Below are 14,413 nucleotides of genomic sequence, written 5' to 3' on the forward strand. Positions count from 1 at the left end.
AAAACACAACATAAAATATACTGGTAAATTTCTAAAAATTTTTCATCAGACTTCATCCTTGGGCTCTTTAATGTGCAGAGAAAATCTAGGGAAAGAGAAGATTGTCTGTTGTGATGGTTTTGCATGTGCCAAGCTTTTCTTAATTTTAGTACTGTTTTTGCAGCTATGTAATTGGTCAGATTCTTTCTGATCAGCCTCGAGACATAATTGTGGAAAATATTCAAAGACGACTTATAGAAATTGGAGAAAATGTGGTCAGTGGTCAGATCCCTGCTAATCAGTTTGAAATAAACAAGGTAAGTGATCTTGCACTTTTCTGTCTCAGAAAAACTTTACTGTTCCTGAATATATTGACTGCTGACAAAAATATTTTTAATCCTTGTGATGCTGTGAAACAGCAGGAGTTTTATTAGGTACTGAATAGTTCAGGACATGATGTGAAGATCCTACAATTTGAGGGGGAAAAAGCCCTACTGGGGCTGGAGGCTCCAGAATAACACCTTTGTGTCTTGTCCCAGCCTGCTGTTTACCAGGCTCACTCTGCTCTTTGAGAGTGATAGGATGTTTTCAGGAGAAGTTCTCTCTTAAGTGTTATATTTCAGGCTTGAAATGCATAAACTGAAGAATGCAATGGAAACAAATCAAATACTCTGTTTTGTAGAAAAACCCTTATAATATTTCCCTAGAAAGCTCTGTACAAAAAAGCTAATAGTAATTTTGAGACCTCATTCAAGACTTCTGTGCAACTAGAAGTAAAATACTTTGCTTTGTTTACAGCAGTTTTAGCAGCAGTGTTGCAGTTTTGGGGGTTTTTTTGGGGGGGAATCCTCAATGATAAAAACTGTATTTTCAGCTTCAGACAATCCCCTTTCCTGTTGGGATTGGAGTTTCACCAATGAATTGGGTATTACATGCCCCTCTTATGCTTCTAATAGAGGTCTATCAACTGTCCATCCAAAGTCTGTTTCTTTTGCCAGCTGGACATCTGTCTGCACTCTAAGACTGTGTCAATCAGTTAAAAAAAGTGTTCAGGTTGTCATATGAGTATAGAAAAATCACTGAATTTTGTGGTTGACTCAAAAAAAGAATGTTCTGATGCAAATCTTCTAAAAAACACTTAGTGTCCCTGTAAAAGATATACATAGCAAAATGTTCACTTAAAATTCCTAAAGTTTCTCTGTTTTACTACTTCAGAAAAGAAATGTATTTAACTATTAAGTCAAGTGTAGAAGATGTTTCTAAGAATTGGAGTGACAGTAAATATTTAAATGTAGGGTTTTATTTTGTTTAAAGGAAAAAGTCACTGGAATCTCAGTAGTATGAGATATACAGAAATACTTAAATTCAGTTGTACCCTCTTGCTGCAGAGCTTGTTAGATACACTTAGCTGCACAATATTCAGATTTACTTTATGACCTTTATGGAACAGGAGTAAGGGGGCACTCTCTGGCTCTATTTTGTATTTTGCATAATACTGTCATCTTCAATTTAGTTTAATTTTAAAGCAATTGCATTATGATTGCAACGCTAATGCATTTTTCAGATGGTAATTGTAAAAACATCCTTTTGTTTTATTAATAATAACATATATAAAATTTGAAGGACTGGTACCTAGGGCTTAACATATGGCAAATAAGTTTGTTACAGTTTTTTTATCTTTGTGTTTCAGATGAACTTGTAAATAGTAGAAGGATGAAGATAGCTGCTATGTAATCTTGTCTTTTAAAGTTCTGAGTTGTCCATCACTGAAGTAATGGATCTTTCTCATAGTTATGTTTCTGTTTCCCCCTTTGATATTTTAGGCATTGACAAAAGATCCCCAGGATTATCCTGACAAAAAAGCCTTGCCACATGTGCATGTGGCCATGTGGATAAACTCTCATGGAGGCCGAAAGGTGAAGGCAGGAGACACAGTGTCATATATCATTTGTCAGGTAAAAATGTCTTTCTTTATAGCTAAATACTAGGTATTGTTTTGAGATACAGAAAAAAAAAAAAAAACAACCCAGCTCAGCTCCTGTGAAAATATGTTTTGGCATTTCTTTTTGGTGAAGTAGTCTTATATTTTAAAATAGTTGGTTTTCTGTGCTGAATTTAGTTTTATAGAGCATTGTGATCAGCTCAGCAGCTATTTCCATATAGTGACTGGTAAAATCTCCCTGAATTCATTCATGTTTGGAATTAGAACTTATTTTAAAGAAAATGCCTAGTCTTCATTTTAAGCAGGAGAAAATTCTGATGGTGAAGACCAGAATTTATGGAAAGATGATTGTTGTTGTTGGTTAAATAGTGTCATTGTTTTTTTCCAGTATCACCTTTGTCTGTTCAATTCATAGTCATTGGATCTGGTGGCACTTCTGATGTATAGGCTGGGAAATTTGAGCCACTTTCTGGTTTCAGGCATTTATCCTATTAATATTTATCCCTATTTCACAAATACATACTCCACTTTGGTTCTGTTAATTAAAAAAAATGTAGGTTGAGTTAGATGGACCAAGGGATCTTTTAGGCCAAGCTGATGAACTTGGCAATGTGACTATTTCAGCTCCTTCATTATTTTCAAACCAAAATATACTGTATTTAATTGAGAGTTCTTAGCCTGGCACCCCAAAGCTGCCAAGACTTTTGAGAGCTGGGCCACGGGTGCGGCTGAGCAGTGGCACAATACAAGAGAAGAATATACTTGTTGAAAGAAGGGAGCTGAAGGAGTTGCATTGTAATTATTTTTGCAAAGCAGCTGGAGGAGCTGAATAGTCCTAAATTAATTTTGTTCTGAATACTAAGTTGTCTGAAAGGAGTAGGAGGAACCAATGGCTTGCAGTCTGTCTTTATTAGTGATGGGTTTTCAGTCCGTCATTGCTGACCCTATTGAAACCAGTAGCTCGTCTTAAATGAAAAAATGAAGGTGTCATGTATTAATGCATTTGTGCTATTTTGCTGAAAAAAAACTAAAAAAGAGACTGTACTTAGCAAAAAAGCCCCAAAACGGTTGTGGTACTTCACCCCACCCTGCCCCATTCCTATAAACATTTACATCTATTACGGAATCTTGCAGAAATACTGCTTTAAGTTTTGCTCTAAGATTTTTGACACACATTAGAAATAATATTTTCTGGGGCAGTTGAGGAGTGGGACTACGATTCTACAGATTTAAATGAGTTACATTTTCCAAGTGTTTTCATCGATCTGATATTTAATTCCTCCATTTATGTAGTTTTCAATTTAGTATTGCCTTCCCAAATTGAATTATTTTCTCCTTATCTTCCTCTTTCAAGTTGGAGAAGAAAGTAATGTATATTACACCTCTAAGTGGTGTTTCTGTCTTGGCTTGAGATGTCACCATACATTTCTTTCAGTATTTCTGAATATTTTAGGATTTCCTCTTTCTAATCAACACTGTTGCCTCTGTTATTTATTCATATGCCAATGAGAGCTGGTCCATTCTCTGACCATTCATTCTATTAATATCTTTATAGAATTAAAGAATATAAATTTCCTAGCAAAACAGATATAGTTTTGATATCCACGACTTAGAATTTGCTTGTTGTGCAAAATGATAATGCTGGTTTAGTACAAAGTGAATCCAAAATGCATGCCCTCTGTGTATTTTTAACTGGGCTGATGGTTACAATGTGTTTTCATTGTGCAGTTCAGAATTGACAGATGGGACTGTTTACTCTGTCTACTCCTTCTGATTTGCACGTGTAGGCTACAATAATACAAGCTGGTTTTGCATTCTTGAACTTGCTAGTTGATGCCAGCATCAGCAATGCAGTTTTTTTACTACTGCTGGATTTGTATTGGATGCATAATAAATCAACCAAAAGAGTGTGTTATGATTTTGCATTAAAATAATGCATAATATTTGAAGCATACTCCTTTGTATTGAATTTTTTCACACTTTGTTTTGTGTGTGTCTCCTTAGGATGGATCAGATCTCAGTGCCAGCCAGCGAGCATATGCTCCAGAACAGTTAAAAAAGCAAGAAAATCTTAAAATTGATTATCAGTACTACCTGTCCCAGCAAATACATCCAGTAGTTGCTAGAATATGTATGCCCATAGAGGGAATTGACTCTGTTCTTATTGCAACATGGTTAGGTAAGTATTCTAAATTCAGTTTATTTGAAGAATTTTAAGACCCAAAGTGAGAGGTTTTAATGTATGTTTCTCAACAGAAATGCTTTCCTAGATTAGTCTTTTTACATTGAATAATAGCTTGTGTTACACAGCCTGTAGAAAGCAGTGTGGACTCTAAGTGTATTTATGACTTCTGCAGAATAGTATTTTTTCAGAAGGTGATCACTAATACAAGTTTAATCTTACAGTGCTTGTTTAGAGTTGCAAAATCTGCTTTTCAGAAATGACAGTACTATTGCATGTCTTTGAGATTTTAAGTTACTAAAGGAGTTCTGGAGTGTGTAATATTTTTCCAGAGAGAAATGCTGGCATCTCTGGCATCTTCCCAAGGGAAAAACCAGTCATAATTACAATGAAAGAATACAAATTTTTCCTAGGATGTAAGTGAAGATTTGATTGTTAGAACTGACTTAGTGGATAATAGAAACATAAAATCTTAGTAACAGTTTTAACTGTTTCATATGGAGGAATTAAGTTGTCCCAAAACCAAGAAGTGCTGTCAAAAAAATATAACCAATATTAGTGATCCATGAAATCCACAGTTTTAGTTCAAATGAGCAACAGGGAATTGCTCTTGTTAGAGTTGTTTTTCCTTTTAAAAGAATGTCTAATAATTAGAATTAGAGATTTTTCTGCCCAACTGTGATTGCCTCTTTTTTCACTATTCCCTGGGCTTCTTACCTAGAAAAACAGAAAGGTTGAAAATTTGTTAACAGTTCTATTGGGTCTCTGTTCTTGAAAATGCTACTCTGTGTGTGTATTCCTTTTAGTGTTGTTTCTTCTTCAAAAGTGATTAACCTACAGACTTGAATGATCTACTTGGTAAACAGAAATTTTGTGATTTGTAACTCACATGCAGTTTATTATTTTCAAAAGTGTTGCTCAAGGACATGAAAAAGTTGTTAATTTTGCTGGCTATGAAATTCTTGACAAGACTGCCTTTTCTCTAGGAGAACTTCTTAGAGAGTTGTACTGTGTCAATTGAATAGTTTGAGTTTTGCCTGTGTCTACAGGAAGTTCAGACCTGCAGTAATTACTTTGTTCAGAATATTGCAATGCTCAAATGAAGAGTTAGTTGTCAGCATTTTGTGTTTGGGTGGTTTGGCCAATTAAAAATCACCTGGTAGCCTCAGGACCCTTCACCTCTGTAACTGCATTTCTGTAGCTCCCTTAGTAACAGCTGAATAGCTTGGAGATTGTACTTGGAATGTGTGCAAGAAAGGTGCCTTGCTATTTCTCAGGAAGAAGGATGATAGCCATGGAGGAGCTCCCAAGACAATCCTTGTAACATGCAGCTTTTTTCCATCTCCATTGAGTGGTTGAGAAGAGGCTGAAGACACAAATTCTGCTTCTTCTGAGTCAGCAAAGGTGTCTCTTGGAGGCATTTGATGTTCCACGTGTCCTCAACAGCTCTCATGCTCTGAGGAGGTGTCAGCCTTGCTCCGCACATGCAGGCTGACCACACAAATCATCCTGTTTATTATGTGGCAAGGCCTTGGCATCCAACTTTCCCTTGATGTCAGAGTTGACTGTGTGGTATGCCTGACTGAAAAGGTCAAGCACTCTTAGGTAGGTTGAAGGGGTTTAAAATAGGCAGCAAACTTGTACTTCATTTAGGTAAAAGACAGGAACGATTTCTGAAGCTATTTTATTTTTATTGGCAAAGATTGTTAGTCTTGTAGACTTAAGCTCAAATTCAGAGCTTTTATTCACAAGTTAGATTTTCAGAACAGTCTGGCTTCCTTCAGACACCTAAATTAACTATCCAGATCTTAAGAACTCTGTGCCACTTGATAGGCACAGAAGGTCTTGCCACTGTTTGCAAGTGCCTGTGCTGCTTTTTGCACTGTAGTACATTCCAGATGAAGATTTCTTTTATGGTCTGTAATAGCATCATGCAGCTGAGAGTTTATTAATAGTCCACAATGGTCAGTCTGAAAACCTGTATGTATCTATTACAGCCTTAGATTTGAAGTGTGTTCAGTTTGACCTTGCTGTACAGTCAAAATTTTATCACCTTCCTGAGCTTTGTTTTCTTGGGAAAGCTTAAATTGTGCTCGAGGGTAAAGTCAGGTCTCTTTCAAGACTTGTGATCTGCTTAGGTTTTCATATACAGCACTTGATCAGAGCTGTACATTAGTCATTGCAAGCTGAAGTTATCTTACAGGATTTTTTTAATGGTACTGGAGGCATAGTCAAGTGGTTTTCTTTCATAAAAATCAAAAATCCTTTGTAAGATACAAAAGAGTACAAGATACTTGAGTCTAGCTTGGTAAAACAAGCAAATATGGAAAGTGTTTACTGATCTGTGAAGCCAAGTTGGGCTTTTTTACTTAGTATTTTCATCATGATATGCATCCAAATTCCCATTGTTTTTCCCACCATGTTGCAAAAAGGCACATTTTCCCATTCCGAAGGATACACAGACACCATATCTATGGACCAAACCCTGTTGCATTCTCATTGTGTGTGTCTTCCTGCACTGATCAGATTTATTGTATTGTGTAGAATATGTGTCTCTATAGGGAGAGTGGTTGTAGGAAAAAGGTCTTGGCTGCATGTTTAACAGACTCTACAATAATACATGTTTGTAAGATTGAATGTGTTCTGTCACCTTGCTAGTCTGAGTAGATAAAATTGAACTCTGCTAGGAAAGCTTGGCTCACATCAAAGTGCTGAAAAGTTCTTTGTTTTGTCTGTGCTCAAAGCGAGTAATTTTAAATTGTATTAGACACTGAAGAACTGGAGCAAATAGTGCAACTAAAAAATTGCACAGAACCCCTTAAATATCATATTTATTTGCTATAGGACCAAATTGAAAACCACCTTTTGTTTTGGGGCCTTGTAGGAGGTCTGCTGAGCTTTGAGAGATGGAAGCTCATTGTTCCTAAAAATGAGAACCTCCTGGGCATACTCCTGCATTCACTCCCTTTGTCTTGAAGTTTCTGAGGAAATGCAGTGTCAAGATGAGGATTGTCTCAGTCTGAAACACTAAATAAAGCCTGCAATCTAATCAGTTATAGAATTTAATAAATCTGATCTTCCTAAGTCTTGGAGGCCTGACATCATCCTTAAGATATCTAGCTTTTAAACTGGAAGAACTGTATGGTACAGCAATTCTCTTACTGTATTTCAAATAAGGTTTTTTCTTAATTCATAAGTACTGCTCCTTATCTCAAAGAAAAGTTACATCTTATTTGTGTGTTGTCAAAAATAATCAGGCATTATGAAAGTAGAGTTCTTTAACCATGGGACTTCTCTAGCTGTTTCTACAGAATATTATTTACTTCAAATGATTGAAGTTGATGACTGCTGACCTAGAGAGTGTCATGATGTTCTGAAAGAGGTGTGTTCTGCTGCCTGTCAGAGGGATGTGCACGTTGGTGCTCTTCAGATTGCTTGGACTTGGGCATTTCTTGGGAAGGCTGTCTGATTTTAGGGAGTCATTCCTGGGTCCTGATGAGGCTCGTCATCAGGAGTACTTCCCAGTTCTGCTCCCTGCTTTGAGGTGCAGTGTCTATGTGTTAGCTGCTTCTTGTAAGGACACCCACCAGCACCAAATAGATTGGCTTTTTAAATTGTCTTTTAAAAAAACTTATTGTTAGAGACTCGTTCGGTTGTCTTTAATATAGTGTGTAGCAGCTGCACAGACAAATTCTCCAGACAGAAACCAGGATGGACGCTCTCCTTGTGGCATGCAGAATTTACCGAAGGTTTTGACTTTTTTGTTGTTTTGCTCACATTAGGGAGTGAAGTGAAAGGCCAGTGATGAAAATTAAGATCAAAGTCGTGATGAAACTTCATGACGATTCAATAGCTAGCCCTAGAGCATGTGAACTTTGTTGTTTGTGGTCTGCCTGGGTGTTCTGAGATGCTCTAGACCTGCTCAGAGCCTGAGAATCGTTAAAGCGCGTTGGAATTAATAAAAGAAAGAGTGAAAATATGAATGAATAAAAGAGACAACGCTAAGATGGATGAATAAAAGAAGCAATACCGATGTGAGCGAACGAACGAAGGGGGCCCGGCCGGGCGGGCGGGCGGCCCCGGCCCCGCGGGCCCCGCTGCAGTGCGCGCCGCCGGCCGCGGGGTGGCAGCACCGGCTGCCGATTCCCGGCCTCCCGCGCGGGGTCCCTGGGGAAAGGTGCGGGCGGAGCCGCCGCGGCCCCCGAGCACCTGCGGCTGGAATGCGGCGTCCCGGGCACGGGTCCCGGGAACGGCCCCCGGAACAGCCCCCGGGAGCAATCCCCGGGCGCAGCCCCCGGCCCCCGCACGGCTGCCCGGCGGCCGCGGCGCCCCTGTGCCCGCGGGGGAAGGAAGGGCACAAGCCATCCGCAGAAATGCTGCTTTTAAAATACTGCGTGTGGTAAAAATCTCTGACTGTTTTTTCAGGTTCTTGGGTGACCCGCTTTGCTTGCTAGTTAGTAATGGTTTTAATAATTGTATTAAATAATTCAGGAACACCTCCCCGAACTTAGTTGTATTAATTAGTTTGGTCACCTTGCGCGTTTGTGATGTTGCAGTGCTTTGTCCTGCATCCAGCCGTGTCCTTTTGGTGAGGTGATAAGGCTTGCCTGCAGTGCAGGTAATTTCATGATAGCCCTGAAGACTTTTTCCTATCAGAGTAAGTCAAAGTTGCTTTGATTTTTATTTTTCTTGATGTCATGAGGGGAAAAAAAAAAAGAGTTCAAAGTTCACTGATTAATCTCATCCTATTAATTTAAAAATTACAAAAAACATTTTTTTTTTCGCTGCCCAATTAGATAGCCCCTGTTTTGTGTACCAAGTAAAATAATGTGACCAGTGTGACCTGGTCTGAGAGGATACCAGTTAGGTGCTGAAATGGATTAACTGAACCAACTAAAAGGAGATAATAAATAAAATAGTTCCCAATTTCACAAGATAATTAAGGTAGGCATGTTCTTTCAAAGCCTGATTTGTAGTCCCTTTTATTTCACTGTGGCTGTTTGCACACCAAAACTTAGATGTGTGCTTGGTTCAGCACAACATTTTTTTTTCTGTTTTCTTCCTGCCAAAAACATCTAGGAAAGTTCAGAGATAGGTGTGATTTAAATTCTCACAATCATTTTTTTTTTCCCTGTTAATATAAAATGACCAATGCTTGGTCACTGTTTTTGACTCAATGTTGGAGAACTTCAGTTGTCTGAAGACCAGAATTTGTCTCCTTTTATCTTTTAGTGAGCTACTTTGCTCCATATTTGCATTTTGGGAAACAACCACAGGTTTCTAGCTGAACTGTAATGGTATCTGTATCAGAAAGTTGGAATGATGTTTTTTCATTCCACTTCTGAACTCAGAGTAAACTGAGATTTTTTGTTTTCACCATTACTCTCTTAGATCCAACCTACTGCATACTTCATTTTTTGCAAAATCTGAATACTGAACTCCAGTTCCATTTCTAAATCTTTTATCTGCTACCTGTGTGCTGCATATATATTAACAACCCTTCTATTAAAAAAAAAAAAGCCAGGAAAAAACCCTGCAGTCTTTTTTGGGGGATACCGTTTGTATTAAAGTATAAAATATGCTATTAGCAGTGTATTTTGCTTTTTATTTTTTCTTTAAATGAATACTGGAGAACTGTATTAAAAGTTTAGAAACCTCCTGAGGTGAATTGTTACCTTTTTGCATTGACATTTTTTTCTTTTGGCAAAATGGAGAAGATTGAATAAATTTTAGTGAAACCCATATTCTATCAAGAACCAAATAAACTTATTTGGCAAGGAATTTTTCCTTGTGCTTGAATTTGTTTTAAGACTATGACATTAATAACACAATCCTGAATTTTTAAGTCAGACATATAGAATCTTTTATATAAAGACAATCTATGTCTGCCTGTATAGCACCGGTGTTATGAGTGCAATAATATTTGTGTAGTTTAACTGAATATCGTTCCTAACCATTGTCTTTAAATGTCACGGTACAGTTATAATAAGGTGAAGCTTCACTTTCTATTTGTAATCTTTCTTACATTTCTTATAGGAATTATTAAATTTTTTAAGCTGAAGTTTATACAGGATATGGTTTAATACATGGTAATCTCTTACTTGGCTTAATGTCAGTTAAAATATTTTTTAAAGTGCTTTTCTGATCTTTTTGTTTTACTACTAAAGTGAGCCATAGTTTTCTGGAGGTTTTCTCCTACTCATTCAATTAAGTTTTTTTTTCTGAACATGTGTTTTTTCCTAAAGTTAACAAAAAACCCCTGTAAATGAGATGCATGGACTTTTAAAATGTTGCACATGACAAAGGATGACAGAACTTGAGGATTTTATTAAGTTTACTTTGGCAGTCTTATTCCTAGAACAGTGAACTTCGTGCTTGCTTGCTTATTTACTTATTTGTGGTTGAATCAGTATTTCTGGGATCTCTTTTGTGTATTTATTTGTTTAAAATCTTGAGTTCTGGCAATCAAAAATAAAGCACTTTGTCTCCTGCGCTGCGGTTTTAAATGCTGCTGCTGAATTTTAACCACTGCATTAGATTGAAACCTCCATGCTGTTAACCACTGAGCCAAAATGAAATCGACCACTGCATTGAAATCAGAGTTGGCAGTTGTGTACGGACTTGAAGGAGTTGGTAATAGCAGTGCACCCGCGTTTCTTTAATGGGGTTTTTATTCCCTGTTTTTGGTATTAATGGTGCCATTTTGATTTAAAGACTGTTTCTTAATCACGATGCACATTTTTATTGAAATATTTTCAATGTAACTTAAGAAGGAAGTAACAATAAAGCTATCCTTTAGGAGTGGTTTCCTCAGAAACAAAATGTTCCCTTGCATACTCCCATGATAATGCAGCATGCTTGTTTTATTTATAAAGCAATCTTGCGTAAGAAGATAAGTAAGATGATTTCTTCATGTCTCGTGAACCTTTATTCATGGTTAAAAATTGTAGAATGTATTTATGTTTTATAGAGGAAGTTTTGCTAAAGAGAGATTTTCAGCTTCTGGATTTACATTTTGTAACTTTCTTTTGAATCTGCTTCACCAAGCATATAAAAAATAAGCCTGCTTGCATGGTTGACCTCTTAGTCTTTTGAAATTTTTGTTTCTTTATTAATAGGACTGGATCCCTCCCAATTCAGAGTCCATCACCATTACCATAAAGATGAGAATGATGCCTTGGTTGGTGGCCCAGCTCAGCTCACTGATGAGGAGAAATATAGGGATTGTGAAAGATTCAAGTTTTGCTGCCTCAAATGTGGAACAGAAAATATTTATGACAATGTCTTTGATGGTTCGGTTAGTTGGTTTTTTTGTTTGTTTCGTTTCTGTTCATTGGTGGGAGAGAAAACTGCTTGTAGTGAGAACAGCTTTTCAGATAGGATTCAAATGATGTAGGAGAAGATACCATATTGTTTCAGTCCTGCTATTTATAGCTTTGGAGCAGATAATTGCTGATAGGACAGTGCTGAAATATTTTTCCCATTTTTGCATTTCAGCTGCGTCGTCTCGCAGAACGTGTGAGATTATCTGGCTTCATTAATCTGTTTGCCCACAGTCGTGAATGATTGTTGCTGTTACTTTTTAAAGGAATCCTTATCTTAACACCTTAGTAACTTCTAGTTCTCTATTTAATAAAACTTTTGTATAGCAGTGGCAGTTTCTTATCCTAAATCATATTAATTGGAACAAAGTGCTTTTTAAACTTTTGTTTATCTTGCTGCATCCCACCTCCCTTCTTGAGAGTAAGGTTTTTTCTATCTTATCTTTCCTTCTGTCTCTGTGAATTGAATAAAAAGTCATAGGGGTACATTCTTGTTGAGAAAGTTCTGCCAAAAAATGTATCTCTGACCTTGGATCACAACTTGAAGTGGGGCCAAGTATTTAACTCCACAGCATGTTATGTATGTATTAGTCATCGGCAAATTAGCGAGCTTCAGAGTAGTGAAAACCTTGAAACTGAAAGCAAATAAATCTTTTATCTAAATTAAAAGTAATTATTTCAAGTTAATTTGGACAAACAGCAGATGTTTTGCATTTTTTGAATCAAAATAAAGCGGTCTTTGGAAGCATGTAAGAGGAAAAGACACAAATCGAGTGATACTTTGTGAATCCTTGACTTTTTTTCCTCGCAGATGTAAATAAGACAGTTAATTGCATGTAGACTTGACAAGTTGCAGATGGGCTAACTGGAGAGGAGTGGATGTCAAACTCCTTAAAAAAATATATCCCCGCCACCAAACCACAGAAAAAATCCTGAAACCAAGCCAAAAATCTCCTCTATTTCACCTGGAATTAATTAGTGTTGTGAGTGGGGGCTTAGCCAAGATGGCTCACGACAGCTGAGTCTTACCTTGCAAGAAAGTTTTCTGAAAGCTCTATGACTGTCCAGCCTACCAGACTGGTGTTACATTAGTGAGAATTTCACAAACTTAATTTTAGCCATTCACACAACACTTCCAGGTCCTGAAATTTTAATATCAGGTGTTCAGACGGCTTTAAAAATAAGGGAATGAGATGGAGCAAAATTGTTCTGGTGCAAAGCTGTTCTTTGAACTTGGAGAAAGTAAAAGATGATAATGTGATTTTTCTTTATGCAGTTTGTCTCTACAGCCCCGTTGATAATTTAATAATTAGTATCTATAAGGTTGATTTCAAAGTTCTGATCAGTGGACTGAGGCTGAAGTTTGTCTCTGATCAAAAAAAACAAAAAAACAAACTACTGGTTTTTTTGGGGCAGAGATGGAGGAGCATGATTTGTCCACAGATGATGATTCTTCTTCAACATCTCTTTTTTAATTATTAACTTAGTGGTTCTCTAAAAAAGCTTTCCTTAAGAACAGAATGAAGATATCTCTGCCCTACAGTTTTCCTGTATGGGTGTGGCCTACCATGATGGGAAGAAAGAAGGCCCAGATATTATGGGCCCTTTAGGACTGTAACTTTTAAAAATACATGTATTATGTCTAAACTCCTGTGGTAACTTCTACTTCCATCCTCTGTCATAATGATGCTGTTTTTACACTTCTGTTTTCAGGGGCGGTTTATTGAACACAGCTTGCAAAGGTGCAGCAAGACAGAATGTGAGGAGCCTCCTTTCAGCTATGTGGTTCAAATGAACAACAAGTTACTGCTGGATATCAGACGCTACCTCAGAAAATACTACAGTGTAAGTATGCAGAAAATACTCTGTTGTAGGAAATGAGTTTTTCAAGTACTGCTGAGTTTTTTGTCATGTTACCCTTTTTTTTGTATGGTGTGAGGTAGTAGCATGCAGCATCAACCCCAAACTGTCTGAAAAGAAAACAATCAGTGGATTAAAAAAATTAATTTAGAATGTTTGTTTTCTCAGTTCAACCTCAAGATAGTTAGATATATTTACATTTCTGTTACTGTTTGTGTCATTATTATTAAAGATGTAGTAGCTCTGTTTTCCAGATCTTCAGCCAGTGTGCATTATCTCAGTGCTTTTAGAAAAATCTGTGAAGCCTATCAATTATGTAGATATCAGTTTCTCATGTAATTGAAATATGATTCTCTTTCTTCAACTCAAATTGATATATATTGTCTTACATTGTGAAAAGGAAACTGGAATGTAGCTCTGTAAAAATTCTGAAGGACTGTAGGAAGGGAAGTACTATGAATCTTTCTTAATGACTATTGGGAAAAAGATGAGGAGAAAAGGTTGGTAGTTAATTAAATTGATATAATTCTCTTTTTTTGAGGGGTAGTGCAAGAAATCCAAAGTGCTAGTGGTAGTGGTTGGCTTTGTATGGTGTTGAGGGGAAAATGTGTAGTATTTAAAATTCCTATCTTCTCACTGTCCATTAGGACAAAATCCACCATGCTTTTTAACTTATATCAATGTGGTTTGTATTTCTAATATGCTAGAAGCATCATATTTTGTGAATTGGCATCTAGCTATTTTGGTCAAATTTCCATGGAGTATCTTGTGCTATTGCCTGCCTGCTTGTTTTTATTGTCCAGCATTGCCTGCTTACAGAGCTGCAGGATGGACATAAATGTTGAAGACATTCATAACCTTTGTGTGCTCATAACTTTTGATACACCCAAAAAAGTAAATAGTTTTTGAAAATTTGGCCTGTACCAAATGACAATGATGTACCTAATTTGTTCTGTGTTTTCTTAAGTATTACAGAATTCTATTGCAAACAGCAGCTGCAATGCTAAGAATTATTTCCATGGTTTAAGGCTAAGTGTATTGAAGTGTATGTTTTGTGTTATCTTTCTTCTGTACTAGTTCTTAATGCAATTATAGGTGAGTGTTTTCTAAACACTCTTTTGAAAGCAT

The 14,413-nt window shown here is 36.9% G+C and overlaps 1 protein-coding gene across 1 annotated transcript in view; it reads left to right on the forward strand.

Annotated features, from left to right (window-relative positions):
* POLA1 (DNA polymerase alpha 1, catalytic subunit) overlaps positions 1 to 14,413 on the forward strand; it is a 186,044-nt gene that overhangs the window by 72,202 nt on the left and 99,429 nt on the right. Inside the window, 5 exon segments of the mRNA XM_030234270.2 lie at positions 164 to 296; positions 1,803 to 1,934; positions 3,926 to 4,100; positions 11,222 to 11,400; positions 13,139 to 13,270. Coding sequence (XP_030090130.2) covers positions 164 to 296; positions 1,803 to 1,934; positions 3,926 to 4,100; positions 11,222 to 11,400; positions 13,139 to 13,270 — 751 coding nt within the window.

Source organism: Serinus canaria, chromosome 1 (assembly GCF_022539315.1).
Source record: "Serinus canaria isolate serCan28SL12 chromosome 1, serCan2020, whole genome shotgun sequence".
Classification (NCBI taxonomy): Eukaryota; Metazoa; Chordata; class Aves; order Passeriformes; family Fringillidae; genus Serinus; species Serinus canaria.